Raw genomic sequence first — 13,508 nt, forward strand, 5'->3', positions numbered from 1 at the left:
TGCTATTTTCATACTACAAAGAAATCAGAAGGAAGGAGCGAGAACTTACCGAAAGTAGAAAAAGCTGTCGTTGGAACAGCGATAGCGTTTCACCATGAACCCCAGAGCCATGGCTACCCGCTTCCCTGCAACCTGCCGGAACCCATTCTGAGCGAGCACACAGCGGATCCCGTGCTCGTCTACGACTATCTGATAATGCCATAAAATGACTTTTAGTAAAGCAGGAGGATTCCCACGTGGCACTAAATCCAACAGGGCAAAACCCTCCCAGCTGTCTGCAGAGCTTTATTGCAGTCGCTGAGACCATATGCAGCCCGTCTCGACCATCTTCGCTCCCTCACCGTAAACAAAACTGAGGCGAGAACTGTTGGTCCACTTGGAAATACTCTCAAATTCCTGGCTGCAAACTGAAAAATATTGATTTGGTCCCTCCTTTCAAACGCAATTTTCCTTAAGTCTTTTCTCACGCTTTTTTCACATGTTTTATATATTACTGACACCGAGAAGATGTGAGAGACAAATATGTGGGTTGAAGAGCTCAAAGAATGCAGTGGGAAACAGGCTGGAAAAGCTGTAAAAGATGATGCGCTAACACGGTGCCAGATAGCCTCATGGTGAGAGCCGGGGATAACCTGGTGCGGTGCCGGACTGGCCATGTGTCTGAAAAGCTTCATTCACATCTGGCACCGGCCACAACCGAGCAGAGTCTAAATCTTCTCACGTTAGTGCCTTGTAAAGACAAACGTGGGTTTTCCAGTACAACAGACTACCCAGCAAACAAGCTGAGCCTGGAGCGACAGACGCGATGGGAATTACGGATGAGAGGGTTTGGATTTCTACAGGATGCCTGGCTGCTGACCCACAGCAGGCTCGTTTCTGGAGGGGCACCGCTGGTGTCTCCTCTCCCCATCCACTAACCTAGTCACACTGAAACAAAGTGAAGAGCCAAAAAAAAGTAGGTTGGCCAACTGCTTTCTGCTGAAACAGAAAATCTGATTATGAAAAAAACCTGCAACTTATCTCCATCACTCCTTCCTACAACATTCCTGAATCCTTTCTATTTTAAACCAACTCCAAACGGACAGCACCCATCCTCTGTCACCATCCAGCACGGCACGCAGTGTTACAGCATCCCAAATCTTGATGTGCACCGGGGTAACTAATCTTCCTTATTCCAGAATTTTTTAGGTATTTATCTATAAACATCTCCTGTTTCTTAACAGGATCCAAACACCTCAGAAGCATGAGAAAGCAACATGACAGCAGCCTCTATTTCCTTCTAATCCTTACAGGGTTTTCGTTTATAAAGCTGTATAATACTTTCTTTGAAGGCAGGGCTCTTGTATTTGTCAGAGCAAGAAAAAGTAGATGCTATCAGTTAACCTGGCCCTGAAAACCTGTATAACACCATGACATCACCTAGCATCACCTGCTTAAAATGGGAAAGGGCTGACTCACCAGCATAGGACAGGAAAGTTTCTACTGCAACCGATTAAGACTCATGCAGAAAGCAGGGAGAGCAGAAGGTGAGAGAGTGGCAATTCCCTCTCATGAATTAAGAGTCAGCTGCTACATGTTATCTTCTTTCAGGCAGAAACAGTTGTCACTGATTTGTCCCATTGGAAAAAATTCCAAACAACAGCAGAATTCTGAACACTAATCAATCTTTTTAGCCTCTATTTCTTCCAGCCCATCTCCTCCCAGTATACTAATCTGTTCCTCATCTTCAGCGCTTCATTCCCACATGGTTTCCGAGTTGTTTTTCCTGCTGTTCTACCCACCAATTGCAATTTCAGGCACCCTTAGATACAGAGTGAAACATATGGGAGGAAAGGGAGAAATTATTGGCAAGTTTCCCTTTACAGTGGAACTGAACTTCCTTTATGGTTTTATTTATAAAATACCATTAGAAAAGTAGTAGCTTTAACCCCCAACTTTCAAAGTTGGTATATTCAATTGGTGTGCTGTCTGATTAGACCACAAATGCAAAGAGAACTCCATTAAACCATCAATCTTGCCAACAAAAGTTAACTACAAGCTGGAGTGGTGCTGTTCCGCTTTCTTTCCAAAAAGAACTTTGCAGCAATTTGTGATGCTCACCCGCAGCACAAGGCTGCAAACAGAGCTTGAGGTGAGGCTCATGTTTCTGAGCATCAACACTCATTTGTACAAAGATTTATCTCCAAATAAACTTAATCTCCGCTTGCTTTCCACATAGCTTGGCTACTCCCAAATGGTCCTCCCTGCCTCAAAACTGTGCCCTCTGTTTACTTCAGCAAACGTACCTCTGAAAGGAGGAAGATCACATGGGCTGGTATCAAAGATGCTTTGTTCCATTAGTAGCAAATGATGGCATCAGGCCAAAAAAAACCCACAACAGTGTCCCATCTCATGCCCTGATGATGCAAGATGCACTGCTATAAGGCTGGCAGTGTAGAAGGCCTAAGGAGGAGGGTGACCAGATGGAAAGTAAAGAGCAACCGCAGGTTTGTCCCTGTCTAACATCCTGCACGTCGCTGCCTTCCCAGGGCTCTGTCCCCCAACCCTCTGCATGAACTCTGCCACCGGGACTTCTCAGCTCATTTGCATCTGGATCCTCCTTTTTAAATCCATGCCAAGCAGACTTAAGAGGACTGACAGAACAGACCAGCTACGTCTAATGCCACCACCACATGCAATGGATTTCATGCTTTGCAAGTCATCAGAGAAAATCCGCGTTTCATTCAAGTCTAGTTGACAGTTTGTGCCCACACTGGCAGGGAGCAGAGGGGGACCTGGTTTTAAAGAGAAGGTGGCTTTGCTGTGTATAATATCATGTCTTAAACCAAAGCTGCAGGGCTTAATTGTAGCTAAATTTACTGGCTTTCCCAGAATGACAGCATTTCCCTTGCACTGCAAAGGATGTATCATCAGTCCACATCCAGCATGAGTACCAAGGTAGGGAAAGACAAATACATTATTTAGAGCAAAGAGATTTTTTGCATTACAAAACTTCAGGCAAAGCTGGTTACAAACAAGGGTAAAAACAACAGGTACTTTATCATGTGCTGGCATTATTTAACACGCCTAGGCTCACTGAGTTGCTTTTCATAGCCACGTTGCAACTCCCCGAACATAGGGTTTTATAACAAAACTTAACTCAAAATAGACCGGGTGGACATTACTATGACTACAGGAGCAACATTATCCACATGGTTAGTTATGTTTGGTAGGCAGCAGTCTTTTCTGTAACTCGTGAGCTTAACAAGACCTCTAACATCCGAAGCCTTGCTATCTCCATGATTTCATGGTGCTGCCTTTCAGATGGGGAAGATAGTACAACTGATTGAAATAGCACAGCATGACAGATACAAATAATGAATTCAACTCAGCCAAAGGAGAAGGGAAAATGCACTAAACAATGCAAAAATCACAGAAGCCTGCCGTGGCCTTAAGTACGGGCAACCTATTTTTCACTCAGTCTAGTTCTCCTGCTGAGCTAGGTACATGCTCTGTGGCATGTAACAGAGTAATGTTTAATAAAAACAATTAAGAGACTTCACAAATAGTTAGGAAAAACTGCATGTGAGAGCTTTTGCTTGCCTCATATACAATCCATTCCCAGCCTGAACTGCCAGCCAAAAACTAAACAAGCAAGAATATACCAAATGGAGCACTAAGATGGTCTGAAGTTACCGTGATTTCCAGTTTCCTGAAGAACAGACCATCTGTTCATTGTAGTAACACTGCAGTAACTATACAATTGACTGACAACAGCAAGGATTCTTAACGAGTCTGAACTGCACTGCAGATCTCTGGGCTTCGCCAGTGCTAGCTGAACTGATCTGCTCACACCAGCACAATTCCTCCTATTCGGCCACTGCACTGATCTGCAGATTAAGTACTGCAGATATCAAGGCAAGTTTCTCTAAAGCTGATCAATCCAACGGTTTTGTATCATGAAATTTAAAGTCTGTGGCTTATATGAAACAGATGCAGAAAAAGGTATTGGATTCCATACGCTTAACCTGAACTTTTCGTCAGGTGTTAAGAACAGTAAAAGTTTCCAGTCCTGTGTCAGCAGTAGACTCTAAATAACTTCTAGTATAATAAAGTCAGCCCAGAAAACTACCCATGTGCCTGTAAATTTGCAAAGTAGCTCTGGATGAGGAGAGATTGTTTGGGAGATGCATTGAACCTTACCTGTCATCCGCACTGCGGAGAGATGGGAGACGAAAACTTGTGTTCCTGTCCAACTTTGACTGACTCTTTGTCCTCTTGATGGACCCTTTCAGACGTTTACTGAAGAAGCCCTAAAATGAGAAGTTGCAGAAGTGAAACAGGGAAACTGATGCCAGTAATAAATCAATCAATGCACTGTCATCAAGCCCAAACTCAGCAGCGATTCCTGCCGACAACGATTACAGAACGTGCTGTACTGGGATTCCCCTGAGCAGGAAGAAAGGCAGGGCTAGATTGTCAATGACAGTTCCAGTATGTGATAAATTCAGATCGCAGTAATTAGCACTACTGACATTACAAGTGCACTTCAATGAATTCCAGCTATTATACAAGACACCCAAACCCCCGCAATTATCATTTAAGAATTAGATGTCAGCATTTGTTCCCACTTCCCCTTTACAGGCCATGTTTTTAATTATTGGTCATATTAAGGGTACAAGATGTCTTTTATTATGAGCATCTATTGCACCCACAGTTGCACCCAGATTTCCCTTTTTGATTTAGATATAGCATGCTAAGTCTTACAATAATTGTAATTTCAATAGCCTCACTACCCAAAACTGAAAATTTCAAAAGATTTCACATGCTAGTGACTTCACATACCTGTTCTGGTCTTGCTTTGAAGCAAAGCTCAACTCAAAAAGCTACTTATGATCTAAAAATACTGAATCTTCAAGTCATCTGCCCTCTGAACTACAATTGTTCATCAAACAGTCGCAGACCAAAGCCACGTTAGTCGGAGGGAGCCGCTGGGCATTACCTAGCCAGCCTCCTGCTTGATGTGGGCACCTGCCAACAGCTGGTCAGCCTAACTCTGACTTCGTCTAGTTCAGTCTCAAAAAACCTCTGGCGCCGGAGATTTTGCCACCTCTCTGGGTAACTCAGTCCAGTGCTGCACAACCTTTCCAGTGGGGGGGGGGGGGGGGGGGAGTCCTTGTGTTCAATAAAAACTTCCCAAGCAGCAATCTTCAGCTGCTGCCTCATTACAGCATCTGCCACTGTGGGAAAAAGTTTGGCTCTGTCACCTTCGTAATTCCCCTCTCCGTTGCAGCAGGCTGCCTTATATCATCCGTTAGCAGCTTCTTTCCCAGATAAACAAGTCCTCAACCTCTCCTGATAGTTCTCTCTTTGTCGATAGCAAGAGCTACTGCTGCGTTACCAGTAGTGAAACACAGATACACCTGACCACTGAGATACAAGGGCTGCGTGCATCTGTACATGTGGGGGAACACGGAAATATTTCAGCACCTGCACATTTTGATTTCCTCCTATAGCCCTTTAAGTTACTTCGAGCATAATACACATTTTAAACAAACCAGACATACATGCACATACATTCTTTAGCATAATCAAACGCAGAGGTTCTTAATCCAACAGGGATTAAGCAACATTTTACTGGCTGAATGAGTTCTGCTCCTTCACGCAGAAGAGCTGCACCGGAGCCACCGCACACTGTGGGCTGCTGCCAGGAGACTCAGCAAACTCACCTGAGTGAAACCATGTTTGTTAAGAATATTACACACTGGTTATAGATTGGTAGAATCTGCTTAAAACGAATGTTCTTTTGGTGTGGGTTGAACCAGCAGGTTGCTTTAGTAAGGGTCTAGTAACAGCTATATCCAGCTGGCGCCAGCCCTCTCCCCCATCACCCGTGTTTTGCTAGGATAGCAGTCAAGTACAGCTGATTTCCAACACATCTGCAAGGCAAACCTCCACAAACTGCATTTGGGACAGGTGACAGATGCTGCCCACAGCTGCCTCCTGTAATACAGATATCAGCAAATTGGAGACATACAAGGTCTCCTGTTCTTTCCTGTGCAGGACACTGACAAAACAAGAGTGTTTTATTGGCTCCAGGTGACTCAGCCAGGCTGAAGTGTGTGACGCTGTTCATCTCAGACTCCTAAGAATTAGGCCACCACAACAAAAGATGACTTCATCTGTAATCTTTTACTCTGAAAAATCTCACATCTCTTTCACCTCTTCAGGAAGAAAATGTGGTTGATGGATGATTGGACAGGGTGCTACGTGATTCCTCTAGGCTTCATTTCCCCCAGAAGGCTGGGCCAGGCAACCTTTTGAGGTCCCTTCCAACCCGGGCTGCTCTATGATTCTCCAGTACTCAAAGGAAAGGGCTATCACCCTCTTCTCATCAGTGCATGATGCCAGGTTAATTGCTGGAAAATAAGTTGTTTCCAAACAGCAAAGCCTGCATTTGGTCAGGTTCAAGACACGTACAGTGCAAGCATCCCTAACCAATTTTCCAGTCCCATATGTGCCTTTATCTCCCCATACTTTCAGTGTTCCTTTTGCAACAAAATGTATTCTCTTCCCTTTGAACAAGCACACCCTTCAACCCCCCCCCTCTGCCTTTACTCATTCTGTTATGCTTCATCCCTTTACATTCAGTTTGTCCCTCCTTTCCTATACAATTCAATCCTGTATCCTAATCCTTCTTGAAACTGCACAGTTCCCCTCTCTGTACACACTGGTAGGTGGGTTCTCTCCCTCCTCGCGCTTGTTCTCACTCTGCTTCTCTCCACAAATGACCAAGCAAGTCCTGCTCAGCTGTCACTTGTTAAAATCCCACCAAACCCAGAGTTCCTCAGCCCCCCGCCACGTGACACCTTCAGCAAATGCAGCATGATGGCCCGGCTCCTCTCTTGCACGGAGATCTGGATGGCGATGCACTACTGAAAGCCTACCCATATCCAATACTGACTGTAGGATCCTTCCAGCACATGCAGATCATCCTCTCCCAAGTACCTATGTAGGAAACAACGTGCTCACACACACCAGAGCCTGCCACGCGCCTGTCCAGGCAGCACAGAAATTGGGATGCCCTGCGGGATGGTGCTGCAGGGGACAAAGGAAGAGGGAATCTGTTTGCTGCATCTGAAGGCAGTGCTGCATTTAAGGCTGCCCTTCAATTCCTGAGGCTTGCAGCCAGCTGGCTCCTCAGGGGTGAAAGCTGCTATGTTCTCCTGAAATAGGAAACAGAAGCGGAAAAGGTATCTTTTTCTAGATATCTAGATACTGCAAAAAAAGCCCACAAATCTACATAGCGTGCTGGGTGAAAAGGTACTGTCAAAAGGGAAGACGTGTTTTTAGCTGTGTGCGCCACTCAAACTGTACTGGTATTCCTGCACTTTTCTTGGTCTTGGTATTGAAAAAGTGCCTTTGAAAGAACCCTGTAATCAATAGATGCTCTTGGGCTTCTCTTGGGGCCATTGCTGGAATTCAAGCAGAGAATGTATAGCACTTTCAAAGGCACTTTCATATATTCTGACCTCTCAGCATAAAAAGTAACAAACCCAACTACAGGGATTCAGATCTGGTGGACCCTGGCTTCGTTCCAGTACCTCTCAGGCTACTCAAATTGCAAACACGAAATAACATGGTTTTCTCCCCTAAAGGGCAAATAAGACAAAGGTGACCCAATTCAGCAAGGGTCCAAAAGTATTTATATTGAGTCATTCCAAATCCCACTCAGAGAGGGACTGTGAATATTCATTTCTGTGTGCATGCACAATTTTAAATTGGCATTGCTTTAACATTAGTGAAACACGTTCTTGGTTTAAATGAATATAATCTACTCCCTTATGAAATAAATATACTATCTGGGGTTGAATAAGGCTATCCAGAGTCAACTATACCAAAAAAACCTGAAAAATTAAGGAAAAAATATACCTAAGGATAAAAATTATTCCAAGAGCGTACTTATTGGTCATCCTCAGAAGACTTGAAAATGTTTGCAATATTTGCTCTCTGCACCTTGCTGGCAGGTCATGCGGGGCCAGTGCTTACAGATGGACAACCTGGGAGCAGCATGAAAAATTCACGTGTGCCAGAACTGAGCAGTTTTTCGACTTCCATTTGCCAAAGGAAATGCTTTTAAATACTGAATGCAGATATAAAAAAGATGTAGTGATGAAAAATGGGCAACAAAACCATGTAACTGGAAGTTTTATTTCCTTTTCTTCTACAGAGAAGAAATCCCTGCCAATGCCGTTCAAAGGACAAAAGCACCCTTACTTCTTTTCCTGTCGCCTAGGTATTTCTCTTAAGGACCTATTTCAACACAAAATACACTGCTGTTTGATTCCAACACCTAAATGAAATGAAGTGCCTGAGCTTTAAGAACCATCATGGAATATTTTCAAGAACAGTGTGCATTTTACTGCTTAAGCAAACACCCTCAGACAGAAAGATATAAACTTATTACCCAAACTGGCAGAAGACGACTAAGTTCTTAATAAAAAAGTACAACATATTTGGGTAGGATAAATTATTTAGCTAGGATGAAACCTAAAAAGATCAGTACAGTGTAAAAGCAGTATTTTAAGAGGAGTCCAGCGAGAGAATAACTGTAAAAAAATTGCGCCTTAATCCTTCAAGAGACAGACTCGATGGTCCACACCTAATGGGTTAAAGCTCAGTATAAATTCCCCTCAGAACCACAGGTTGAGGTGAACAGGAATGGAAGAGAAAGCCAGGGAAGAGAGCAAGCGAGAGCACAGAAGCGTGTACTCAGCCGGGCGTGTGGAGTAGGTTCAGAGCAGGTTCATCATCTCAGCCAAAAGCATCAAACACTGGGGTAAGAAATCCCAAGGATACAACATCTAAAAATAATTCGATCCCACTGAGAATTCTACTCATCTCATTTGTAAGTTAAGCAACTCAAACTCTCTCCCTCTGCCAAGAAGAAATCGCCACAGGAGACGCGATAAATTCGGCAGGCGTCTGTAACCCCCCTCCACAGCTGCGCGGGGAAGGTACAGAAACGCCAACCCCCAGGTATTTTAAACTCAGGGATGGCCCTTGTTCAGGGCAGCTTCGGCTTTAGGGAATGCTGACTCCTTGCCAAAGATGACAACTGCGTGTCTGTCCTCAGCCTCAGCAAAGCGGCACATGAACCTCCCGACAAATGCAAAGACAGCCCAAACATCAACTGCTCGACTCTTCAACTATCGCTCCCCTACAGATGCACCGATTCTTCGCTCTGGAGAGAACAGCCCATGCATAATAAATAATGATTGTCTTTGCTGTTTTGAAAGCGAAAGGTTAATTCAGCCATGAACTAATAAAACTATATATAACCGTAACACAAATTATCCATCGACAGAATGCAACGATATTAGTGGCAGTTTCAAACCAGGGGAAAAGGGGCGACAGTGAAGGTCCATCTTACATACAGGGCTGTGGTTTGCAGCACTGCTACCTACATTATGTATTTCTGGGGAAAAACACATTGCCTTTTGGAGGCTTGCAACGCATCTTGAACAGCTATAATTCCAGATGAGGAGCACTGATGTATTATTAATAACAGCAGGTGGGTAACTTCATTTACAGAGTGGTGAGACTTGTTCTCTCTGAGGGGAAGGACTGGGTGGGTACAAAGATAACGCTCAAGTGACCACGGACGACCGCAGAACTGCCTCCCAACTACTGCGCGTTGTTGGTACACGAAGCATTTTATTTCTTAAGTTGCTCACAGGCAGCTATCAAGAAAAAAAAAATAATAATATCATAGCCAAGTGGAAATGCTCTTCTGTGCCAGTAACGTTGTAAAGCTACGGGAAGCAAAGAAGCAGGGGAAGATAGCCAGGTCATAAAATTGAAAGATAGAACTAGCAGGATATTCCAGGGATTAGGAGCAAACATGGTGAAGTTTACTATCCCCTGCAGAACAACAAAATGCCAGTGTAACTAGCAAAGAGGCGGAGAAGTTTGCTGATGAGCCCAGTAACGGTCATTACTAAAGTATTAGCAGTGACTACCTTTGAAAAGGCTCTCAGCCACTCACGCAGTAGAAAAGCAGATGAAAACAACCTTACGTACACCTTGGTGGCAATATAAAGAACAAGGCAGTGACTTACAACAGTCAAATTCCACCATCAACTCATCCAAACAGCGTGGCACTATGTCACTGAAGAGGTGGTTTATGCACCGGCAGAGCACAATAAAAAACATGTTTGAATGTATAAACAAAGGATAAAACACAATAAAAGTCAAGTGGTATTATGTAAGTCCGCCACAGCTTTCACACTAATGCACCACACTCTACTGATCTTTTCATCTCAGCAAGAAAACTAGAACAAAACTAAAACTCCAGAAGTATAAACTGATTAAAAGCAGACAAGAGGGGGGGATTTACAAATGATATGCTTTAAAGACCGACTATTTATTTTAGAAACAAAAGCAAGAAGGGATTATAGATGAATAAAACAAATAGCATGGAAATTAACTAAGCTCCTCATGCACCCTGTTACATAAGAAACCCAAGGGGCAATTTAACATGAGAGGCAGCACATTTCCCTGATTGTCAGGAGACCTTTTCTAACGCTATCTATAAATCAGCCCCTAGAATTCTCCACCGCAAGATATTATACAGACAAATTTTTTCAGCAAGATTAAAAAAGGATTATGTGTTTATATAAGGAAGAATAACATATGTAGCTGCATTAGTCAGGTTTAAAAATAACAAGCGTGAGCAATAATCATGCTTCAGGACACAAGCTGATCAACAGCAAGGATCAGGAAGATATTTTTCTCCTGATGGGACAGCACTGCAGATTTGGCCAGATAACAATTTCAACTTTCCAATGAAAAATTGTCTACAGCCACAGGAGGGAAGCAGGAGAGGATGAACAAGTTGAAGAACAGTAATAAGAAAACCAAGGAAACGGAAAGGACACCAGAACAGGGATACACTGATAATACATCTATTAATAAAATGGATCATAAGATTGCACGTACTCTGCATGATATGTAGTCAAAAGCACTAAAGGAATCAAATTTCCAAGTCACTGGGAATCATACTAAAATATTCATGAAGAAACAAGAGCTACCCGATAGCTGGGGAGAGCTACCTCAGCTTTTCAGATCACAATCCAGCAAGGTGTCCAGCACGGATGCGACCGGGAGCACCGAGCCCACCCGCCTCCACAGGGGCTGTCCAGGCACCAGCACAGGAAAAGAGCATCCTGAAAAGCCCCTATCCAGGAATTAAGGAAGAAAGGTCAGAAGCCTGTCTAGAGAAGAACAAAACAAGGGTGGCAAACAATATCCTGAGACATGGGCCACCTGAGTCTATCAGAGTGTTCAAGCAAACCACAGTTACCGGCTGAAGTCCGTGGAGAAGTGATGGCCTCCAGCCTACCTCACCCCGACTCCAGCGGCTGCATTTTTGCCTTTCCCTCACGTCAGGAAAGAGGCAGTTAATTTTCATGACCCCGGCTCTTTAGTGCCCTGGCACGCAGCCAGTAAGCAGCTCAACACTTCAGAGTACCTTTTGATAATACACCACATGCACTAATTAGAAAAATTAATGGAAACGAGCTTTGCCAAAGCTAGTAACACAAACCTGAGAACCGGCTGCAGGAATATCTAAAAAGAGTAATTACAACAAGTGATAAGGTATCAAGGTAGAAGAAAAGGTCCAATGGGATGCGGTAGGGATAGTGGCATGACTGCTTCTGTTTAACATCTTTGTTAATGATCTGGAAGAAAAGTTAAACAGCACATTAATTACACTGAGCTATATTAAATTAGGAGGTGAAGCGAGGGCCAGGGAGGACAGAGAAATAACACAAAGGGTTGTGAGCAATTAGAAACTGATATCACACATTCCTGTGAACTTTAGTACCAGAACTCGGCGAATCAATTGAAGGGAATTAAAAACAGAAGAGCAAGAGAAGTGATAAAGGGGCCAGAAGGACTGATTTGCAGAGGATGCATTAATTAAACCCCTGCATAACTTGAGTAAGCCATGATTTGGAGGTGAAGAGTAGAGTGAGTTGGTACAAATTTAAATACTATTAAACCAAGGACAACTGGAACGTGACCACTTATTTTTGTTCAAAGCTATATGCATTCATAGTTCCCCTACATTAATCGCAGGGGAATTAGATACTAAGTCAAGTTCACAGCAAACACGAGAAAAACATTCCTGCTGTTGAGGTCCACCGGATGGGGTCACAGACTGGATATACCCATCGTCTGACTCAGTGCTGTAGTTTGATGTCATGACCAAATCCTCTTTGGCAGAAAGGTAGTGTGAAGTTTATAGAGCCTATGAGCTGTATTACCCCAGGAGAAAGATGCAGATGGGAACTTGGTGAGCATCCCGGAGATAGCCAAGCACCCATTTATGCCTTTGACACAAAACCTGCAGCATAAGAGCCAGCATACCTAAGCAAACACATCACAGGCAAATAAAAAAAAAAAAAGCAGATTCAAACAAACACGTTATGCTAAGAAAAGAGTGGAAAGCGGAAGGAAAAACATTAGTCTTACAATAGGGAGGCGAGATTTGAGCACAGCCAGTTTTTCATGAAGGATGCTGCGCTGCCTCACGCTAACGTAAATCAACAATTCCATCTCTGCATTGGCGCTGAAGCAGAATTAAAAATATGTACTTGTGTGCCGTCAGGTCACACGGCCAGGAAAGATCAGACTTGTCCTAACCTGGCAGTGTGATGGTAGCGGAGCAGTGCTCTGGAGAAGCAACAATCTTGCTGACTGCATAAAAGATGAGGCTGGGCAGCCGCGAGATCTCATCAAGCTTTGACCTTCACTTAGGCTGGCTGCATTGTCTTCTGTTCCATTTAGCAGTACTCTTAAAGAGCAAAGAGGCAGACAGTATTTCTATAGATCCAATTATACTCTTGACTAGAAACAAACCATGGAAGGCAATCTGTAAGTATCAGCCTTCCCATCAGGTGCACACAGGGTTCCTATAAAAATCATTTTATTTACTGCAAAGATTGTGTTCTGGCTTTCCTATCTCATTTGCACTTGTTTCTTTGCCTCTTTCTCATGCTTTTTTTTTTTTTTTCTTTTTTCCCCCTAATAGCCAGCAGACATGGATGAATCATTTATTATTTGTAATAACAACTCACTAACTACCCTACCCCAAAGAAGCAAAAATCAGAGAGCACAATCCAAGGCTGAAGACTGGTTTAGCAATTCCTCTCTACCCTGCCACTGCAGGAGGTTTGAAGATTTTGATCTTCTCATATTTACCCTCGTCCCTCAATTCCAATGGTGGAGCGACAACAGAATACGGCAGGGTGCAACAGTGCAACCGTAGGGAACGGGATGCGCTGAGACTGAGATGCTCTGCCAGGACAGAGTGTGTGTGGGAAGGGAAAAGCTGGTTCCTCGCCCACCTATGCGTCATGATGCCTACTTCTAGCCAGTTCCGTCTGCCTTCCTATTTGTTCAGTCAAATGCTCATTATTAAAAATATGACTTTTCCTATCTATGCGTATCTATAAACATCA

At 43.6% G+C, this 13,508-nt stretch overlaps 1 protein-coding gene across 9 annotated transcripts in view; it reads right to left on the bottom strand.

Moving 5' to 3' along the window:
- RASAL2 (RAS protein activator like 2) overlaps nucleotides 1-13,508 on the bottom strand; it is a 190,008-nt gene that overhangs the window by 37,704 nt on the left and 138,796 nt on the right. For 8 of the 9 annotated variants that reach the window (XM_080406580.1, XM_080406582.1, XM_080406581.1 and 5 more), the window contains exon 5: nucleotides 4,183-4,292. In XM_080406580.1, coding sequence (XP_080262706.1) covers nucleotides 4,183-4,292 — 110 coding nt within the window. Of the gene's footprint in view, nucleotides 1-49; nucleotides 4,158-4,182; nucleotides 4,293-13,508 lie in introns of those variants that run through there. The other variant, XM_080406584.1, reaches the window with a different exon arrangement.

This window comes from Falco punctatus (genome assembly GCF_963210335.1).
Source record: "Falco punctatus genome assembly, chromosome: 11".
Classification (NCBI taxonomy): domain Eukaryota; kingdom Metazoa; phylum Chordata; class Aves; order Falconiformes; family Falconidae; genus Falco; species Falco punctatus.